This window comes from Penicillium soppii (assembly GCF_028829465.1).
Source record: "Penicillium soppii strain IBT 18220 chromosome Unknown utg000002l, whole genome shotgun sequence".
Classification (NCBI taxonomy): Eukaryota; Fungi; Ascomycota; class Eurotiomycetes; order Eurotiales; family Aspergillaceae; genus Penicillium; species Penicillium soppii.
Window position 1 is genome coordinate 1,558,918 of NW_026643232.1, and position 19,548 is coordinate 1,578,465.

Here is a 19,548-nt window from a genome sequence, read left to right on the forward strand (position 1 = left end):
TGTGAATGTAACGAAAGTACAATGGAACAAGCTCATGGCTTATGTCACGGTTAGTTCGAAAGTCGATTCTTTTGGGGCCATTTGGCGGCCCATATGCTTCGGGGGGCTCATTGGGACATGGTGTGGAGAGTGACTTGCACAATTTACAGCCACGTCCGTCATCTGCTGGAACACACCGTCTTTTACGGACCCTAGGGTAGTCGTAAGTATTTCTCCGGTGAAAAAAATGAGGCAATATCTGTCGGCTTACCGACAATTGACGCAGGCACCTGCTCTAGGTCTTTTCAAGTTGTCAGGCATAATGGCAGAGGGGAGACAGATAGAAGGTTCGGCTCGCTATTCTATGCTGCCCCTGGACATTCGGCGCAAATTCCACATCATCTCCAATCCATTGGCAAGGAATATGGCCAGATGCCTCGATATGTTTGGCAGCTATGTGATAGAGTGTGGAGTCTGAAGAGTTGAAGACGGAGAATTTGAGTGGAGGCCGCTAATCGGAGAATGCGGAGCAAGCGCGGAGTTGAAGAAAAAGACACACTCTGGCAGTACTACCTAGCAATATTCCTGGGTGTATTATTTGAGCTTTGAGCTTTATAGATGTGCTATTTTCCTAGAGCTTCGCGTGGTTCAGACTCCGCGGCTTGATTGACAGGGTGTAAAGCTCGAATGTGCGCCTGGGCACGATATATATCCAGGACAGCACGGCACCTACTCTGAAGAAAAGTATGCTACCTAGTAGCCATTATTGCCCTAAAAAGCTGCTACCATGCAATCAAATGACACATCAGTGTATAAACAAGCGAACATAGTGGGAACAAGCCATTTAGCAACTAAAGAGTCCACAGGCCATAGCTGCCCAGGTGGAATAACTGAAGTATATAACGTCAACTTGTTGGTTACACCACCCACATCTCCAATACCTGAATTTGATCGGAAAAAAAAAAATCAATATCTTACAAACTTGGTAACATGCACGGGAATATTTACATCGAAGGGGTAGGCCCATAGTAATTTATCCTCTACATAGGTATCAAAAGCTACTTTGTGGTAAATCTTTGGCCCAGGACGATTACCTACATGTAGACACATGAACAAGAATCTATCAATCCTCCCAAAAGCAGTATGAGATCAATACCAAAGTTCCCATCCTTCTTCAACCTCATGGCCTCAAATGACTATCCACCGAGGCTCGGCTCGCAGACTAGGCAGTCCGACATCTAAAGTCGGATGCATTGAAGAACGGGTCATATTTGTTTAGAATAATGTAAGGAAAATACCATGATATAGCCCGAGGCAGTACCTAGAACCCCACGGCATAAGCTAAAATGTGTTTGGTAGAGTAAGATACAAGTCGCAAGCAATCAGGTTGGTCCTGCAAAATTATGCGGATGGGGTTATCAAAGAGGCACTCTGTATGTGAATCACTCCGTTCCCACCGCATCTCGAGTCGAGTTCGATCCCCCTCGATTCGTTTCGGTCCATAATCGTGGAATCGCATCTTCACCCTCTCTCCCTCCAATTTTTTTTCTTCGTTTTCGATCGTCGGGTTGTGAATTGTCAAGTTTCACCTCAAACAGTGTACTTGGCCTTGGCGCGTGTGCTGCCACTGTGTGCGCTGTCGGTGTGGCCTGAGAATTCCACCACATCGGCCAAGTTGAGACGCAGAACGTCCTTGAATCGCTGTCCGATCGCTTCGAGGATCTCCTTGCCCTGTGCGGGTGTGCGAGTAGTCTTGTCACCTTGGATGCTCTTGCCGACGGTGCGTGTCCATAGACCGACACGGTAGAAGCCCTTGCGCACGTTCACGACCACTCCCATAACTTCGTTGTCGGCGTCGCCTTCGAGGGTCTCACCGATCGCGGCCAGCTGCGCGTGCAGCCAAAGTTCATCGATGGGGACGGAGCGCTTGTCCTTGAATTGGTATGACCATTTGCCACCGTGCTTGTTCTGGGGGTCCTCCCACTCGGGCCGTACGCCCTTTTTGAAGAGGTGGTAGTCGGCCTTGAGTCCGAGCTCGGAGGTAGGTGTGATGTTGTTCTAGTAGTACCGATATCTGTCAGTGGGATGATTGAAGGTCATTTCTAATTGAACTTACGTAGATTCCCCAGAACTCCTCGACGGAGCTGAAAGTGACGACTTCCTTGAGCAGATCGTTCCAGTTGTCACCCTATAGTTCAGTAAGTAATCCGATTCCGTAATCCCATATCATCTATCAAGGTCCCATACCTTGCCACTGGGAGGCTTGGTGAACCAGAGGGTCCATTCGTGCATCAGAGGGTGCTTCACATTGAAGTCCTCGGGGTTGTGGAAGACGGTGACAGCATCACCAGTCTGAGTATTGGTAGCGGGAGCGGAGTTCTCATCAGCCACAGCCGGAGCGCCATTCTCTGCGACAGCAGCCATATTTAAGATGTTGTTGCGGAGGGGAAGACGAGACGAGATGAATCGGAAAGGCGGAGGGGTTGGATTTTCAAGGAAGGCGCAAATGGGATTTTCACACAAAGAGAGAGTGACCCGTGAATAAGTCGAGTCAGCAGATGTATTCTGCTCCAGGCAGTGTGAAGTGAAAGTGGAGGTGAATGACAATTGTCAAGCGTGGAAGTTTTGAAGTTCGAGCCACAAAAAACTGCCTTGCCTGTTTGGGTTCTTCCGTAAATCACTATCTCCGACTTCACCTTTACTTTTCTATACTTGGATTCTTCTCCGCCCTCACTTTTGTCTCAATTCTTATTCTTATATATTGATTTGTTTGGATATGAATGATTATTGATTGATAATTAATTCCATTCTATCCAGATAAATCTATCTTGGGAGAAATACAAAAATTTCCCCTAATTGCCTAAAAATGACCCGAAATCACAAATCTTTTTGATATGACACCTAGGCACGCCAATGTGAAAAGCCAGAGCTAACGATGAATGAAACTTGAATGGGTATCTCAAAAACAAGCCTTCCACCTTTACTTCTTTGCACTGTTCATCATACTAAGGAAGCAGTTCCAGCCTATTGGGTTGGTCAGCAGCGTTAACACAAATCTCAAACCAGCACCTAGGTACTCACCCAAGCTGACCACGTTGACAACAAGCACACGCAGTTCCAGAGGAACAAAAGTAAAGTTGACCGCCTGTACGAACGGCCAGACCGCCAAGTTGGCCTTGTAGGCAGGACCAAAGGCATTCTTCCACTTCTCCACCGGATCAGAACCTTCCATGATGGCCATGGAGGACAGGAAACATGTGAGCTGGATCGGGGCGAACACAAGTTGATCGGCGGCTACTCGAGCAGCAGTGGTGGTTGCGACACTTCCGAGGACGACGTGACGCTGGAGGATACCGAACCATTTCGTAGCGATGGGACCAAAGACGGCTAGGAGATACACATCAGCATTGTAAATGGATTTGGACATGCGCAGAACATACCGCCACCGTACAAGGCCATGCGGCTGGTACGGGCGAAGTCGTGCTTTGCGAGACCTCTGCGGTCAACCGCTTGTTGTGCTAGGACATCTCCGCTGCCGAAAAGGACCTGGAAGGAATTAGGGGGTGGACACATCGACAGGACCAAGGTTTCGTACAGCGCTGGTGATGCTTGCAGTGAGGATGGGCCTCTTGGCCAACTTGGATTGGTACCTGTTTAATGCTTTTAGCTTTGCTTCGAGATCATCCTAACAAGGGGCACTTACCAGCGCAACATGATAGCGATAGAGCGAATGAACAGTAAAAGCAGATATGCGATATAATACAGAAATAATGCAAAAGAATAAATCAAACGAAAGCAGAGAGGAGGCGCTGAATGAACGTAGGTTGGGGGGTCTTTAAATTGCGGAGTCGAACTGCCTGGAGAGAGATTGCCCTGTCGCATTACCTGTTTAGGAAATGCATCCGCCGAACAAGATTTTCGAGTGACGTAGAATGTTATGCATAGTGTGTAGTCAACTTGAGCAGATCAATTATTACTTCGAAAAACTAGTTCAATTGCGAATATATGTTTACTTCTAATTACAATATGTATACCCTTCATCTATGTTTATACAGTTCAATTGCCTTCAGGAAAATGGGACCTCCGATCTATGAAGGTCAGGTGACATCCGCCCTGGAAAACCTTAAGTGCACGTGCCACTTACCCGTTTCAGAAATTAGGGCATAGGGTGCCCACTAGGGTTGGCTACTCGCTTAACCCACCCGCGCAAATTTCGGGCCCAACAGTACCAGAGCGCCGTGATCCTCGACGACCAACCTCAATTCGCCAACCTCACCCCTCCGTCAATACAACATCAAAATGGCTGACGCTGCTCCCCGTGGACGTGGTGGATTCGCATCGCGCGGTGGCGACCGTGGTGACCGTGGTGGTGCCCGTGGCCGTGGTGCCCGTCGTGGCCGTCGCGGCCCCAAGCAGGAGGAGAAGGAATGGCAGCCCGTGACCAAGCTCGGTCGTCTCGTTAAGGCCGGCAAGATCACTTCCATGGAGCAGATCTACCTTCACTCTCTGCCCGTTAAGGAGTACCAGATTGTGGACTTCTTCCTCCCCAAGCTCAAGGATGAGGTTATGAAGGTACGGATCGACTCTGGATATTTTTACCGGTTCGCGGTGGAGGATTGAGCGGGTTTCGAATGGATGCGACTTTTTGTCAACCGACTGGCAATTGCGCAGTGAAAGCTCGAGCGAAAACAAACGTCAAATCACCCAGAAACCAGAAAACTAACGACGATTTCAACCTACAGATCAAGCCCGTCCAGAAGCAGACCCGTGCCGGTCAGCGTACCCGTTTCAAGGCCATTGTCCTCATCGGTGACGGCGAGGGTCACATCGGTCTCGGCATCAAGACCTCCAAGGAAGTTGCCACCGCTATCCGTGCCGCTATCACCATCGCCAAGCTCGCTGTCCTCCCCGTCCGTCGCGGTTACTGGGGTACCAACCTTGGTGAGCCCCACTCTCTGCCCGTTAAGCAGAGTGGAAAGTGTGGTTCCGTCTCCGTCCGTGTAAGTATCTCGCAAGGGTCAATTTGGACCTAATTCCGTGAATTGTCTTTTTTGGGAGGAAATCGGTTTTTCTAATCATTTTTGAACTATAGCTCATTCCCGCTCCCCGCGGTACCGGCCTTGTTGCCTCCCCCGCCGTCAAGCGTCTGCTCCAGCTCGCCGGTGTCCAGGACGCTTACACTTCCTCCTCCGGTTCCACCAAGACCCTTGAGAACACCCTCAAGGCCACCTTCGTTGCCGTTGTCAACACCTACGGTTTCCTCACCCCCAACCTCTGGGCTGAGAACAAGCTCATTCGCTCTCCCCTCGAGGAGTTCGGTGATGTCCTCCGTCAGGGCAAGAAGTACTAGGTTATGGATGATGCATGATATCTTTTCGACAATTCCAATGGGTTTCTTTTAAAAAAATCTTCTCCCTCTGTGCTTGGCGAGTAGAGGTGGTTCGTGTGCGAGAGAAACCTCCGCATCAATCTGTATTTACGGGAAGAGACGCAAAATAGCGAAGTCCACGGGCCATTTGCCAGCCAGATCGTGTTCACCTGTAAGCTGTAATTTGGGGTAGATCCGAACCAATCTGAGGCCTAGACTCTGCCTCACAAAACCCGTGAATCCGCTCGGGAACATGCATGTGTTATCTTCTGGAGGGACCTTGCAATGCGAGTATGGATGCCCAAACATACATGTTTCTTTGTCTCTTTAACCCAGCTTCCATCAAGCGTTCTACGTTCTGATTGATAAATTTATATCATCCCAACTCACTAACATTTGATTGACCATGAACATGTGAAGACGATTTTCGCTTTCAAAAAGGTTTATTGTAATAAAGAGACTTAGACATGCAATTTAATATCTAACTAAATACTCATCTAATGACAGTAGAAAGTGTTACAAGCCCCAGGTCCGGGACTTAAGCAAGGCCTAGCAACCCCACACAGAAACGGTTCTTCCTCATCGATCGGAATGAACATCTTAACTTTCTCAACTTTACATTCCCCTCAAACAACATCCTACGCTCTATTAGGGCCCTTCATCTTCATAGATGTTTCCTAAATCCATCTCTATAGAGCCCTGGAGAGCTTCAATGCTGACTAAAGGCGTGCTCTGACCAGGTGGGACTGCGGGAGCTAAGTATACTGTCTGCAACGCTGATTGGCTCGTTATACTTCCGCATCAAATATTCATTTTATATTATCAAAATATCGTAATTAGACCTTTTTAGCATCGACGCAGGCATTATATTATATAGATAGAATCAAATGACTAGTTATATGAAGTTGTATGGAATAATTAAATGATTGAATTGTTTGGTTGCGTCTGAGGTACAATGAGTTGGCGTTGTTTAACGTGTGGTCGCCCGCGGTAACTTCTTGTTGAGCAGGTAACTCTTCCTCACCCTCCAAACTGTCCTCTCAAGTTTATCTTCTGATCCTATTCATCTTAACTTCGTGACTGCCTTCATCCTGCCAATCATTACCGCCTTTTTCCTATTCACGATGGCTTCTGGCATTCGAGAGGAAATAGAATTATTTTGTGACGATTGGGAGAATGGTGATCATGGACGGCATTACTGGGTAGCAAGATTAGAACGGTGTGCTGAAATCAGGACCAGACAGGTTGAGCAAGGTGAGTCTATCCAACAGATCTTATACTTGATTATACTTGGGCATCTAACGTGATCGTGTTCAGCCCTAATGTACGAAGAGCGACTCTCACGCCTTGAACGAGCACATGTCTCCTATTGCGAGCCTCCTTCTTTTCGATGGAGGGCTGACTCCGGGGAATTGGTTGAACAAGGTGAGTCCATCCAGCGAATGTTGTACTTGATTATACTGCGGTATCTAACGTGATCGTATTTAGCCCTAATGTATGAAGACCGACTCTCACGCCTTGAACGAGCACATATCTCCTATTTCGAGCCTGAGCCTTCTGTTCGGCACAGCTCTGATTCCGAGGAATGTCTCACTGGAGTTGATACTCAACACAGACCTGAGGAGGTAATTACCAACATTGCCAACCAGGATGGTGAAGAGGACACCCGTCAGACTAGTGAACAAGGCGGACAAGGTGAAGCTGCAAGTCCCAAGCGCATCCCCAGACTTGGTTCACCCTTCCAATTCAAAGACACCCATCAGACCAGCGAAAAACACCAACAACTTGAAGACCCAAGTCCTAAGATGCGCGTCGCTAAACTTGGTTCACCATCTAAATCAGATACCCACCACACCAGCGGAATGGACGAACAAGGTGAAGACTCAAGTCCTAAGAAACTCTTTGCTAAACTTGGTTCGCCATTCAAACTCAAGCCTTTGCGAAATGCAGTTCGTGCCTCTACATCTGCAGTCCGTTCTTTCGGGGCTTCTGTCAAAGCTTCCGTCAAAGCTTCTCTCAAAGGTCAACCTCGAGCCACCCCCACCACGGTCAATCCCTACGATCCTGCATCTTGGTCGTATTATTTTCCTTCCCCTCGCTCATCAGCTCCTTCATGGCAGAAGAATCTTCCCCCTCCAGATTGGGTGATTCCGCCTTTCGGTAACTCCCCGACCATCACCTTCATTTACAGGAACCCAAATCCTGGTCCTCCCCGATCTCCATCTCGTGGCGCTTTCGACACTCTTGACCGTTTTCCATCCAATGAATCTCCGTACATGCGTCCTAGCTGTTTTCCCAGGATGCATTCCGGTAAATGTTTGTCTCAGAAAGTATTTGAAGGTCCGGATGATTCACCGGCCCGTGTTGGTCCGTACGAAAGTTCTGCTTTTGCTTCCTCCTTTGCTTCCTCCGATGATATCATTTGTAGCGCACCTGTTGAGTCTCCCTTCGAGCGTCCTGGCTGCTATCCCAGGGGACCTCAAGTAGAAGACTTCTCCCCGGTCCCTCCCAACGCGCCACGTCTGGCATTTACAACGCTCTACAGAGAGCCTGGGCTCACCACGGATGGTAAGCCAAAGACACCCGAGTGAGGGCTGGAGAATCGATGACTAAAGCCATGTGTACTGAGGATTTCTCATTTTCAAAACGTTAGGTAGCCAGTAATGAAATTATTCTTTCCACCATTCGCGAGGAATTCAATCCCATTTCTAGTTCATCGTATTCTGTAACTGTATTTCGTCTTGTCATTTTTTTTCTCTGTCCAGTTGCGTGGTGGAGCGAGCGCCAGCGAGCTCACCATTGCGTCTGGAGAACGTGCGATCTGCTGAGTGGATACAGAACTCGGCGTGAGAGGAACCGAATTGGCTCGCCGAAGGTGTCAACGAGGAATCTTTTGGGTCCATTTGTCACGTCTCCACTCCCTCAGACCGAGGATCGAGGTCGTGACTCTTTGTCTGCATCACCCACCTCCGGGGCACCGCAGACATCCAATGTAAGTAGAAGTATTCGTAGTAAGTAAGAGATCTATAAGAAGAGCTAGACGTGAAGGATATTCAAAAGCAAACTGAATAAGAAGTAAAAGAAGAGTAATTCATTTTCCTGATACACATAAATACAAGTCAAAGCAGTAAACCGATAAACTAAATGATTCATTAACTCACGTTGACATATGCAGAGAAAATCCCTGTATCAAAACTTGAGTATCAATTTCTCGAATGTAACGAAATTCCAACAAGGCATGAGAGTCTGACCAGAATTCATCAAGAAAGTCAATTTTCGATGAAGAAAGCAGAAACATTCGCTGAATATTCCAGATCATAATCAGGAGGCAATCACCTAGGCACCCTCCTCATCGGCGATGCGGATAGTGCCCTCGTTACCGATTCCATGAGACCAGAAACCATCCAGGTAGAGCGAACTATATCAATTAGTATATTATCATGCGAATTAGAACAGATACTCACATTCCAGCCGCGTTATCATGAGCCAAAAGAAGGAAGTATCCCAGGATACCCTGCGTGAAGATATCCTGCACAGCGAAGAGAATTGTCTCGGTATCAACACTCAGCCGGAGAGCGAGAGCACCGGCGCCAAGGGAACTGAAACGATTAGAATAACTACAGCCAAATTTGAAGGTGAATTCAAGAAACTCACATAGGGAAGAGAGCCAAGGCAACAAGTGCCGACCCAGCAACAGACCCGAAGAACTTCTTTGTCTGCGCATCCTTGCTACTCGCCGCGCGCATAGCATTGAATCCGATATGTTGAGCGACAACCAAGTAGGAGATGCATGAAATGGCCAACCAAACCCAGCGCTCACGACCGTGGCCAGCGAATGAGCCCAGTAAACCGGTCGCTAGCATGAACAGGTTTGCGACGATGGCGATGAGCAGGTGTGCGCCTGGCAGACCGGAGATGAGGGCAAAGTTGATGAACACAAGCGGTGTTGTTAGAGCCCAGTTGAGGTATCGCAGCCAGAGAATTTGGCGCGAGTAATCTGTGTGGGTGTTTGGGACGTGCTTGTGGTATTCTTCGATGCGGACATGTTTGGTGGTTATTCCTTGGCCGGTTGAGAGGGCAAGGTAGGTGATGAAAGAGATTGTTGTTATTAGGGAGGTCAGGATGTGGAAGATTCGCTTTGGCTGGAGGAGTGTTAGTTAATTTTTTCTTATGCAGATCATTCTGGGGTATTGCAAATCCGGGGTAAGACACTTACTAGTGGCGCTCGGGCTGCAAGAGTGTAGAACACCAATGAGGAGATGCCCATCAACACAGTGACAACCCTTTTATTAAGTTAGCATTGAACAACTACAAAAAGAAGAAAAAGTGTCTAAACATACCACAAGGTCCGCTTTCCGACGTCATGGAGTTCTTGGAAAACTTCGGAGCCTGGAAGGACTGTCGGGATAGGCGCCACCGAGGAGGTTGTGGCGGGGGCCGTCAGTGACGGAAAGAAATCAGCGTCAATCATGATGAAATGGATTAGTTCAGTGATTCGAGATTTAAGAGGGTCGAAATGTAGAAATAATTAAGAAAGTAGAAGGGAGAGAGCGGAATTGTCAAGTATAAGAATGAATGGGGAGGGGGCGTCATCGATGTTGGTTGTCGTCATAAGCTTACATACTTGTTTTTCTCGTACTATACTACTATGACTCAGGCGGCTATTGGTTGTTATTTGTTAAACTACTCAGTACTTATTAATACCTCTTAATCAATATAACTTGCTTTAATGCTCTAGAACTTGTTTGTGGGAGATCGAGTTACACTACATCAATGCATGCAGCTAAACATCCAATCATAAACACCAAATCCGGGATCAACAGGAGAGAGATGTGAGAGATCATATAATACAACTATTGTACAAGTCTTATATTTATTTATGTCTGTGTCTGTTCATGTACCACTGTATCACACCGGTCGCAGATAGCGTCTTCCTTTGCCACCGGAAGAGCATACCGCCAGCATCGGGGGCATTTGAATGCCTGTGGTGCATACACGTGCACCTGAGCCTGGCCACCTAGCTCAAAGGTCTCTGAGTATTGCCATTCAGCATCAGCAATTTTAGTGGGGAGCGGATCGGTGGGTGAGGCGAGGGTGACAGATGATACAACAAAGAGGTCGGGCAATTCGGACAGGTATTGGTGGAAAGTGTCGGTCGGAAGAACGAGGTGAACAAATGATTGTAGTGATGAACCAAGTTGCTTCTTGCTCCGGGCTTGCTCCTGGAGGTTCTTGATCGCAGAGTGCACTACGGTCAGCTCCTGGTAGCTGTGGTCCAGGGATGGATCCTGCCATTCCGAGGCGGGAGCGGAGATCATGCGCTGCAAGGGGTGCTCTGTTTCAGAGCGGATACTTTCGGGGGTATGTTCCCAGGTCTCCTCTACCAACATGGGAGTGATGGGAGCGAGTGCCTCTTGGAGATGACGGAAGACGTAGAACAAAGTTGTCTGCGCAGCCCGCCGACTAGTGCTGTTTTCACCTAGAGTGTAGAGTCGGTCTTTGATGGCTTCCATGTAAAAAGCCGAGAACTCCAGGTTGGCCCACCTGTTCAGCGTGCTCACGGCCTTGTAGAATTCGAAGTTGTCACATGTTTTTTGAGTGGTGAGCACCATATCAGAGAGATGCTTCAATGCAATTCTGTCCACCAGCTGCAGCTGCCCATATGGGACAATGTGATCGGGGTGGAAATCGGAGAGTGCGCCCAGCAACAACTTGAAGGTGACACGAAACTTGTGGAGACTGGTATTGACAGTCTGAAGTACCTGTTTACCAATCACCACATCGCGCGTGTAGTCACTGCTTGCCGCCCACATGCGAAGAGCATCGGGGCCAAGTGCATCGTAAACTGGCTCAGGATTCTCAGGCTGCTTCTTTCCCTTCACCTTGCGAGGCTTGAGAGGAGGCAACAGGGTTCCGTCCATGATGGTTTGGGGATCGATAACGTTCCCGATGGATTTGCTCATTTTGCGCCCATCCTCATCCAAGGTAAAGCCGTGGGTGATGAGGTTCTTGAACGGCGCATGAGGAGTTGAGGGTTGACCCAAGGCAAGTTGGTGTGAGATATACGTGAGGAGGCCGGACTGGAACCAGCCACGGTGCTGGTCGGAACCTTCGAAATACACGTCGGCTGGGTGACTCCGTCCTTCGGTGGGGACATCGATTTCTGCCCAACTGGTACCACTGTCGAACCAAACGTCCATCGTGTCAGTTCCACGTCGATACCCCGCTCCAGACTCCTCACGCAAGGACGGAGGAATCCATGCAGCATCGTCCGCACTGTCGGTCCACCAGGCATCGATGCCCCGCTCTTCAATCGTGGCCATGATGTGTGAGACACTGTCCTTGGTCAGGACAGCCTCCCCTGTGGTCCGGTGATAGATTGCAGGAATGGGAACACCCCATGCACGTTGTCGCGAGATACACCATTCACTTCGGTTCTTGACAAAGTTTTCCAGTCGCTGTCTTCCGGCTTCGGGGACAAATCGAACATCTTCCAATGCTCGAAGGGCGCTGCCCCGGATGTCAGCCACATCGGCGAACCACTGCTCGGTTGCCCGAACAATGATCGGAAGCTTCGATCGCCAATCGTAAGGGTACTTGTGCTCATACTTATGCTGTGCGAGCAACTGATGACACGACTCAGCCCATTCCAACACTGCAGTGTTACCTTCTCCCAAGACAGGCTTTCCGGCGAGTCTTGTTGGGTCGAGGGGCATGGCTTTGCTAGTAAACTCGCCTTTGTCGTTGACAGGAGCAAATACAGGAATGCCACGCGAAAGACACGCTTCATAGTCGTCCATTCCGTGGCCAGGCGCGCAGTGAACCATGCCAGAACCAGAATCAGCGGTGACAAAATCCGCAGCGATGATAGGCTGCGGTTGACCTTCCGGTCCCTTGAACAGAGGCCGATAAGTAGTTTTCTCCGCCAGCTCGGAACCTAAGATAGAGGGAACAACGATAGACAGTTCCTCTTTCAGCATGCTTTGAAGGTACTCAAACCGGGACTGAGCGATGAGAAGATAGCCATGTTTTTCAGACTGGACAATGGTGTATTCCAACGACTCATGAACTGCAATGGCAGCATTGGCCGGCAGAGTCCAAGGCGTAGTTGTCCAAATCACAGCACTCAAATCTTTTCCGCAAAGCAGGGGGTTCTCAGCAAGATGTTTTGGTACGTCGACAAGAGGGAATTTGACCAATGCAGCGGTCGACACATGATTCTCATTGTATTCCAATTCCGCTTCCGCAAGAGCCGTGCCTGTTGAGGGAGACCAGTAAACAGGTTTGAACTTCCGATAGATCAAACCCCGATCAACCATTTCCCTGAAGACACCCAACTGTCGCATCTCGAATTGCTTGTCCATTGTTTTCCAGTGATTCTCCCAGTCCGCCATGACTGCGAAGCCGCGAAATCCCTTCATCTGGCTCTTCACCGTCTGTCGCGCCAATTGCCGCGCCAATTTGCGAATCACCGCCGCGCTGACCGATCCATTCTCGACGTCCAACTCGCGTAGGTTTTGCAGCGCCTTGAGCTCGATGGGAAGTCCATGACAGTCCCAGCCTGGCACGTACCGTACCCTCTTGCCCCGGCCCAGTTGAACGCGACAAATAATATCCTTTATGATCTTGTTCAGGGCATGTCCGACGTGTAGATCGCCATTCGCGTATGGTGGACCATCGTGTAGAACGAATGGTTGGTCGGCTGGTCTTTCGCGTTGCTGCCAGGTGTAGAGATCATCGGTGCATCGTTTGAGGTATTTCGTCCGATCGACAGTGGAGACTCGTGGGGGGAATGTAGACTTAGGAAGCTTTAACGTTGAAGTCCAGGAGCGGGGAATTGACCGCGCCAGTTCCGGCATTGTCCATGTCTCTGAAGTTAAGAAAGTCGTCGGAGGGAAACTGATATTGCACCACATTCTTCACCGCCGCTGTCTCCGCCCTGTTGAGGCCATCCATACCACGAAGGCTTTTCTTTTCTTCACGCCTATTCTGTCATTTATATTTCAAGTGAATGCAGCTCTTTAAATAAAAAACTATTCCCAACCTAATGTCCTCATCATCTGCTGATTAAAGGAAACCCATCTCCAAAGGCTTGGAAGAGTTGTGCCAGAAGAGATTTAATTAAGAGAGTAAAGCATTATCCTAGTCCGGTCCGAAAATACGTCCAAAGCCACACAGCAAGAAACAGAAAATAAAATACAATTTCTTGAAACTAATATGCAGGAGCATATCAAACTTATGAAGAGAAGTCAAGACGAAACTCTTCAGCGTAAGAACGAACTCGAAAGCCCAGAGCATAAAGATGACGACGACGACGGCGGTGGAGCTCAGCGAACTCTAGCCATTCAAGAGATCGAAGAGCAATCACGCGTACTGGAATTCGACCAAACGGCCTCTGGGGCTATATCCCAAATACTTTCGAAATTGTCCGCCTCGCAGGTCGCCAACACATACAATACTGATTTTTCGGGTAGCCACAATACGGACTTCGAGCTCGGTCACAGCGCCGGTACGATCAATTGGACCAGTGGTCCCGTCGGAGTCGAGCATGGGGCCTATGGGATAGGATCTTACAATTCTGCCATTCATATTTCACCCAACATTCAAGGTCGACCCGTTGTTTCCACGGGAGGGCCAAACCAGGATTTGATTCAACAACTGCAAGTTTGTTTGCCGTTGACCCCTCATCTTTCACCACTATGGGCCTTGTACTACTCATCGACGATGTGTCTATTCTCGTTTATTCTATTGATTGTCGTGGAAAATATCGTTGATGTTGATTGTGCTTTCGGTCAACTCCCAACCGTTGGTTGCATGTTATTGTTCATCAACGTCATGTCTCTTCAAACAGTGTCTTTGTGCTTTGCCCGCGTTTTAATTTGCATTTCAATATTGATTATCCAGACCAAATCCCGCTTTTTTTTTTATCTCGCGAGTGAGACCCTCACATTTCTGGGTTTATATTCGATCCCAAAATCCATGGCATGGTCCTAGGCACGCTCTTGGCCGCTCACAGGAGGAACTGCCATGGTCCCAGAGGACCCATAGCTCCCGGCGTGGACTGTATAGCACCGGGGAATGAGAGGTGATACCCTGGGAGCGTTGGTTACGATCAATAGCGTGCCTGGGAGCATGGAATCTGGGATCAGATATTGTCTGGCACTGATTTAGACCTCCCTGAATTCTTAGATCAAGAAGGCGAGCCAAACGTCACCCCTGTAGGAGTCGTAAGAACATATATGTAATTCCGCTACGATAATCCATATACCATACTCTCGGCCGTCTGTAGGGTCGAATTTGTCTTTCCCACCAATTGCTTTGCATATAGATTTGTGTTACGACAGTTATGCATTTTTATTTATTCCACCGAAATAGTTTAGCTACTCAAAGGTGGAGAAAGGAGTAACGGTGGGATAATCACAGTGTAGAAAGAAATAGGACGGATTGAAAACTATGTAGATAACATTCTATATACCAGAACCTATTTCAACCCTCCAGTCAGAAGGAAACTTTGGCCCGTCATGTACCCAGTCTTGACCAGCATGGTAACAACATTCGCTGTTTTTCTGCTGGGATTCCTAGCCGCTTTAGAGGAATACTTGCTGCCACTTCTGGGAATACTGCGGCAGAAGAAAGCATGCCTGTATCACCGATCATAGCTGGAGCGACGTCGTTGACACTAATGTTATACTCTGCTAGTCGGGTTGAAAGGTTCTTCATCATACCGGTAAGACCACCCTTGGAGGCTGCGTAGTCAAGAATGCGAAATTGAATCAGAAACCGCCTTGAAAGAGCAAAATAAAAGGCTAACACATCAAGGACAGTGAATTGGCTTACGACAGCCATTAATGCCTCCGCCTTGGGCGGCGATGGAAGACATAAAGATGATCCGTCCCCACCTCTGGGCCTTCATGTGCTCTACTACGCCTTTGACAAGAATGAAGGTAGCTCGCAGATTGATGTTCATAGTGTAATCAAACTCTTCAACCGAGATATCCGACACATCAAGAATTCGCTTGCCATATCTGGCGTTTGATATAAGAATATCTGGGCGTTGGCCGTGCTCCAAATCGATTTGTTGAGATATAAACTCGATTTGATCGCTATAACCCCCATCAACCTGGTGGATTGAGATGCGAAGGCTCTGCGTGACATTTTTGGAGCGTGTATCTGCGACAATTTTGTTCAAGGATGCCATATTGGTCGAGTAGGTCAAGGCGAGATTAACTCCAGGATGTACAAGTTGACGGGCGCAAGCTGCACCGATTTTGAAGTCAGAGAATGTCGTGACTTAGCTTCATGTCATTGTATAAACGGTAGATGTCATGCTTACCCGCCCGATATGCCAGTGGTCACGGCCAATTTACCTCGAATGTCGTTCAATGCCATTTTTATACGTATAAGAAATGCAAGTATATTGATTCAGCAGAGAGATTAATGATTCTATGATAAAGATATTGAGCATTGTAGAACCTCATTATTACCCCGTTGGCGTTAGATGTTCCCCGCTATCGGAAGCTGTTTCTGATAGTTCAACTGCAGGCCACATTGCCACGTAAAATGCGGAATGCGGAGTATATTGCTCCTCCCAACGATCACAATAACCCTAGAGATATAACGCAGATAGTCACTAGGTTATTCAAAGGCAATCTCGTTATCTGTCCGGCGCAGCGATCCTGAGTCTCACCTTTATTCCAATATGTTTTATTTTCGCGAAGATAGTCGCGTTCATAGGAAAAGGGGGTTCACCAGGTCGCCGGGCTGTGGTAATTACTAGTAGGTCATAGCTGTTCCTAAAGGTTACCACCAACTAACTAGTGAGGCAAATTGTCTGAACTGTTAAGCACTTCAGTAGGTCACTATGTTATACCTGAGGTTGATACTAGTAGCCACGCCTAGAATCTGCTAGTAAAGACTAAAGGACTATAGTAGTGACCGCTTCCACCTTCCATGTTTTAGACATAGAAAGGCTCCTTCGAACCCTAATCACACGATGCGTGATTCCAGATGTGGATAGCGCGTGAATAATCCGTCCTGTACCTGACCAGGTAATAAATACGGGAACTTTAAAATACCAGTGTAGAACAACAATGAAAGAGGCTTACAGTAGTCGTACTCTAGTTGGACTAGTCTTGATATAGGTTATATTCCTGTACTTATAGAATCTCATTTTAAGAGACATCCTCTAGTCGCTTTTACCTCGCAGTTTTTGAAGATAACTCGCCACTCTGCGAAGCAGTTACACTTGTGATTAGCTGAAACTACCATGTTATTTCTTCCTCTTTTGATCCTCGGAGTGATTACTGTCGTAATACTAGTACTTGTTACCGAGAAGATCTAACAAAGCAAGGCAAAAAGCCTAGCCTTATGTGGGAGCGCTTATCACCAAGATAATATAACCCTAAATACTACTGTGGGATTATGTGAGACCATGCGACCTCTCACTGCGAGGCCCTAGGTCAGTGACCTGTTCATACCTGCGGACCAGGAATTCTTCTGTGTGTGGCGGACCCTCGTTAGGCGAGGGTCTGTATAATGTAACAAAATGTAAGGGGCGGTTACTCGTTATCGGGACTATTGACTAGTCTTACTGTACTTTCTGAAATTGCACTAATGATAATCATGATCGAAGAAGTTGTAAGAGGGGTCTGTTTCTATCGTGTTCTGATCCACCTAAAGTAGGCAGAATCAGCCACTAGTCAACTAACGCGCTAATTAGGTGCTCTCGTGTTGACGGCACTGTTGACTCCTCGTATCAAACCTCGTTCCAGCCGAAAGCATCCGGCCGAATGGCTCCTCCAGTAAGAACAATAAAGCAGTTTTGGCCAAAAGATTCCCAGGCACGAGCAGTGTCTCCTTTGTGGTATTCGGCCCACCACTCCTCGGTTGCTTTCTCACCTGCTACCTCTTCTTCCCTGTCTAAAGCTTGATAAGCCTTTTCTCTTTCATGCAGAGGCGCAAGCAAACAGAAGATAAGACCCTCAGTCATCGAAATTTCATCACAAACCAGTTGAAGCTGATCTGCGATCTTTTTTAAACAACCAATTTTCGCATCTTCGTCTGCTGTCTCATCCACTTTCGGCCTTTGCTCATTGATCACATTTTCAAGTTCAATGAAAGCTTCGCGGATTTTGAAAAAGCCCCACTTCTTCAAATCACCGTCCTTCCTGCCCCAGACTTTCGCAGTCCAGGCGAGGTTTTCCATATCATGATTCGCACTACGTGGCCAAGTAACGATTTGTTAGTAAATCACATCCTTATACATCGAGACAGCTGGAGAGAAATTACAGATATTCTTTGAAATCTCCTTCGCCAGTCATCTTGCGACGGACCATAGTAAAGTAGCGATTGATCAAGTACTCTGTGGAGGATTCGCGCCCATATCCCTCAAAATTCTGAGTTTTTTGTTCCGAGGTTTCAGCAATCGGTGCATTCATTGAGATCAGGTAAACCACCAAGCGGCTGCTTAAGAACTTGGTACCTTTTGGAGAGCATCAACATCCACATGTTTCTTCAAGTCCTCCGAATCGAAATCTAATTCAGGGTATTGTGAATCGAAATAATAGTCCCAATTATCTTCCGCAGTATGTTCGGACATGGCGTAGAACGATATCACGATATAAGTCGATGGATATAGGTTCCTACTAGTAGATGTAGGAACGTAGTAAGGAAAATTCTAGAAAAAAGCAAGGTGCGTATATACAGGTGTTATGTCTAGGACACAGGATGGAAATATATTCCAGTCGTAGTAGTAGAAACGCGTCATCGACCCTCTGTGGATGCATCTCATACTTTTGCCCAGATGGGTGGGTATCATTCAGCTATTCAGCCCACTTAGGCAGCCCCAATGGTTGATCAACACCTATCGTGAAATAGCTAGTTCCGTATCGACAAACCGGAGGGTCCAAAAAAAATGCAGAGCCCAATGAAACTTCCAGTCTGAAAATGACGAAGAGGCTAAGGAGGGGGTCAAAAAACAAGTTCTAGTTGCTAACAGGATCCAAAGCCACGGCATGACGAACACTTTCGGAGGTTAAGAATAAGTCTTCCTGTCACTATTGCGTATCAACTTGACCCTAGACGGACTGCTAGAAAGCACCGGACTCTCTCAGAAGGGGATACAGGTTGTCTTTTCGAAGAAAGCCATGTTTACTGAGTTTGCATTGAACCTTCCAGACGAAAAGATCGAAGACTGTGTATCTTCTATACTGGTATTTTAAACTTCTCGAATTTATTACTTGGTCAGGTACAAATCGGATTATTTACGCGCTATGCACATCGGGAATAGCGCATCATGTGATTAGGGTTTGAAAGAGCCTTTCTATATTTGAAAAATGGAAGGCGGAAGCGGTCGCTACATACTGTAACAAATACCCGATGGGTTGGGCCGTGATCTGCCTTATCCGCCCCGGTCTTCCTATCTCCACCCACACTAACTTAGTGGCTAAGGTTGTGCAAGTACACCTTCGCAGTCCATGTTTCGTTCACATATCTCAAGTGAATACTTCAAATCTGAGCAAATCTGGGAGTCAGTATGAACTCGCGGACTCATACTATAGATTCAGACGGCGAAGTGATCATAACATTGCGCAATGCGGACAGTCCGTTTGTACAACTGGCTGAAAAGCCATTTACTAGTAGGGAATCTGGCATCTTTCCATGATCTTTTTGGTGATACCAGAAGCTCTCGTGAGATGACAAAAGTTTTGATTTTTCGTCTCAAACTGCTAGAAATCTCAAGCAATAGAGCAGGGAACAGAAGAAGAAGAACTTCGCTGAGTTACCGGTTCACAATCGCTTACATATTCAGGTGCCTGCTAAGCATTTGACGTTTGCTTCTATTGACTGGAGATTAGAAAGAAAGCATTACTTACTTTTAAAAAAGCTCAGTCGAGGTCACAGTAGAAAGCTAGGATACTGAAATGCCGATGATACTACTTCGGGCTATTCATGGACAATATTATCGTATACTTTGGAAGCTGGCTCTGGAGTTGCTCACCAAAATTGCTGTCATAGCAGACAACTATAAGTGCAGGGAGGCTTAGTATTTTCTGACAGATATGCGGATCAATCATGTAGTGAAAAAGGGTCCTGCGGCGGTTTCTCAGGATTTGGTTTTATAGCTATGGATTGCCTGATTTTTCACAATTCAAATTATCGACTTCTACTATGTCATAGGGCGACGGCCGGATGGTAATTTG

General features: G+C 47.5%; 9 protein-coding genes across 9 annotated transcripts; 3 read left to right on the forward strand and 6 right to left on the reverse strand.

Annotated features, from left to right (window-relative positions):
- Window positions 1–1,569: 1,569 nt before the first annotated feature.
- On the reverse strand, window positions 1,570–2,403 carry N7529_001933 (eukaryotic translation initiation factor 4E; the record flags this gene model as incomplete). The annotated part of the gene is made up of 3 exons (XM_057237464.1): window positions 1,570–2,037; window positions 2,096–2,167; window positions 2,227–2,403. The coding sequence occupies 3 exons, from the start codon at window positions 2,401–2,403 to the stop codon at window positions 1,570–1,572; spliced, it is 717 nt and encodes a 238-aa protein (XP_057102151.1).
- A 556-nt stretch (window positions 2,404–2,959) lies between these two features.
- Window positions 2,960–3,693, reverse strand: N7529_001934 (Mpv17/PMP22 family protein; the record flags this gene model as incomplete). The annotated part of the gene is made up of 5 exons (XM_057237465.1): window positions 2,960–3,003; window positions 3,061–3,366; window positions 3,420–3,525; window positions 3,575–3,629; window positions 3,683–3,693. 5 exons carry the CDS (start codon window positions 3,691–3,693, stop codon window positions 2,960–2,962), a joined length of 522 nt encoding a protein of 173 aa, XP_057102152.1.
- A 585-nt stretch (window positions 3,694–4,278) lies between these two features.
- On the forward strand, window positions 4,279–5,329 carry N7529_001935 (40S ribosomal protein uS5; the record flags this gene model as incomplete). Its single annotated transcript, XM_057237466.1, has 3 exons — window positions 4,279–4,551; window positions 4,722–4,979; window positions 5,072–5,329. The coding sequence occupies 3 exons, from the start codon at window positions 4,279–4,281 to the stop codon at window positions 5,327–5,329; spliced, it is 789 nt and encodes a 262-aa protein (XP_057102153.1).
- Window positions 5,330–6,840: 1,511 nt separating this feature from the next.
- Window positions 6,841–7,938, forward strand: N7529_001936 (uncharacterized protein; the record flags this gene model as incomplete). Its single annotated transcript, XM_057237467.1, has 1 exon — window positions 6,841–7,938. One exon carries the CDS (start codon window positions 6,841–6,843, stop codon window positions 7,936–7,938), a length of 1,098 nt encoding a protein of 365 aa, XP_057102154.1.
- A 745-nt stretch (window positions 7,939–8,683) lies between these two features.
- Window positions 8,684–9,818, reverse strand: N7529_001937 (opsin family protein; the record flags this gene model as incomplete). Its single annotated transcript, XM_057237468.1, has 5 exons — window positions 8,684–8,765; window positions 8,812–8,946; window positions 9,002–9,489; window positions 9,564–9,630; window positions 9,688–9,818. 5 exons carry the CDS (start codon window positions 9,816–9,818, stop codon window positions 8,684–8,686), a joined length of 903 nt encoding a protein of 300 aa, XP_057102155.1.
- A 406-nt stretch (window positions 9,819–10,224) lies between these two features.
- N7529_001938 (isoleucine--tRNA ligase ISM1) lies at window positions 10,225–13,206 on the reverse strand (the record flags this gene model as incomplete). The annotated part of the gene is made up of 1 exon (XM_057237469.1): window positions 10,225–13,206. The coding sequence occupies one exon, from the start codon at window positions 13,204–13,206 to the stop codon at window positions 10,225–10,227; it is 2,982 nt and encodes a 993-aa protein (XP_057102156.1).
- A 358-nt stretch (window positions 13,207–13,564) lies between these two features.
- N7529_001939 (Cytochrome P450) lies at window positions 13,565–13,913 on the forward strand (the record flags this gene model as incomplete). The annotated part of the gene is given in 2 exon segments (XM_057237470.1): window positions 13,565–13,856; window positions 13,876–13,913. 2 exon segments carry the CDS (start codon window positions 13,565–13,567, stop codon window positions 13,911–13,913), a joined length of 330 nt encoding a protein of 109 aa, XP_057102157.1.
- Window positions 13,914–14,866: 953 nt separating this feature from the next.
- N7529_001940 (SDR family NAD(P)-dependent oxidoreductase) lies at window positions 14,867–15,736 on the reverse strand (the record flags this gene model as incomplete). Its single annotated transcript, XM_057237471.1, has 3 exons — window positions 14,867–15,093; window positions 15,185–15,637; window positions 15,715–15,736. 3 exons carry the CDS (start codon window positions 15,734–15,736, stop codon window positions 14,867–14,869), a joined length of 702 nt encoding a protein of 233 aa, XP_057102158.1.
- A 1,366-nt stretch (window positions 15,737–17,102) lies between these two features.
- Window positions 17,103–17,784, reverse strand: N7529_001941 (uncharacterized protein; the record flags this gene model as incomplete). The annotated part of the gene is made up of 2 exons (XM_057237472.1): window positions 17,103–17,565; window positions 17,636–17,784. 2 exons carry the CDS (start codon window positions 17,782–17,784, stop codon window positions 17,103–17,105), a joined length of 612 nt encoding a protein of 203 aa, XP_057102159.1.
- Between the last annotated feature and the right edge of the window lie 1,764 nt (window positions 17,785–19,548).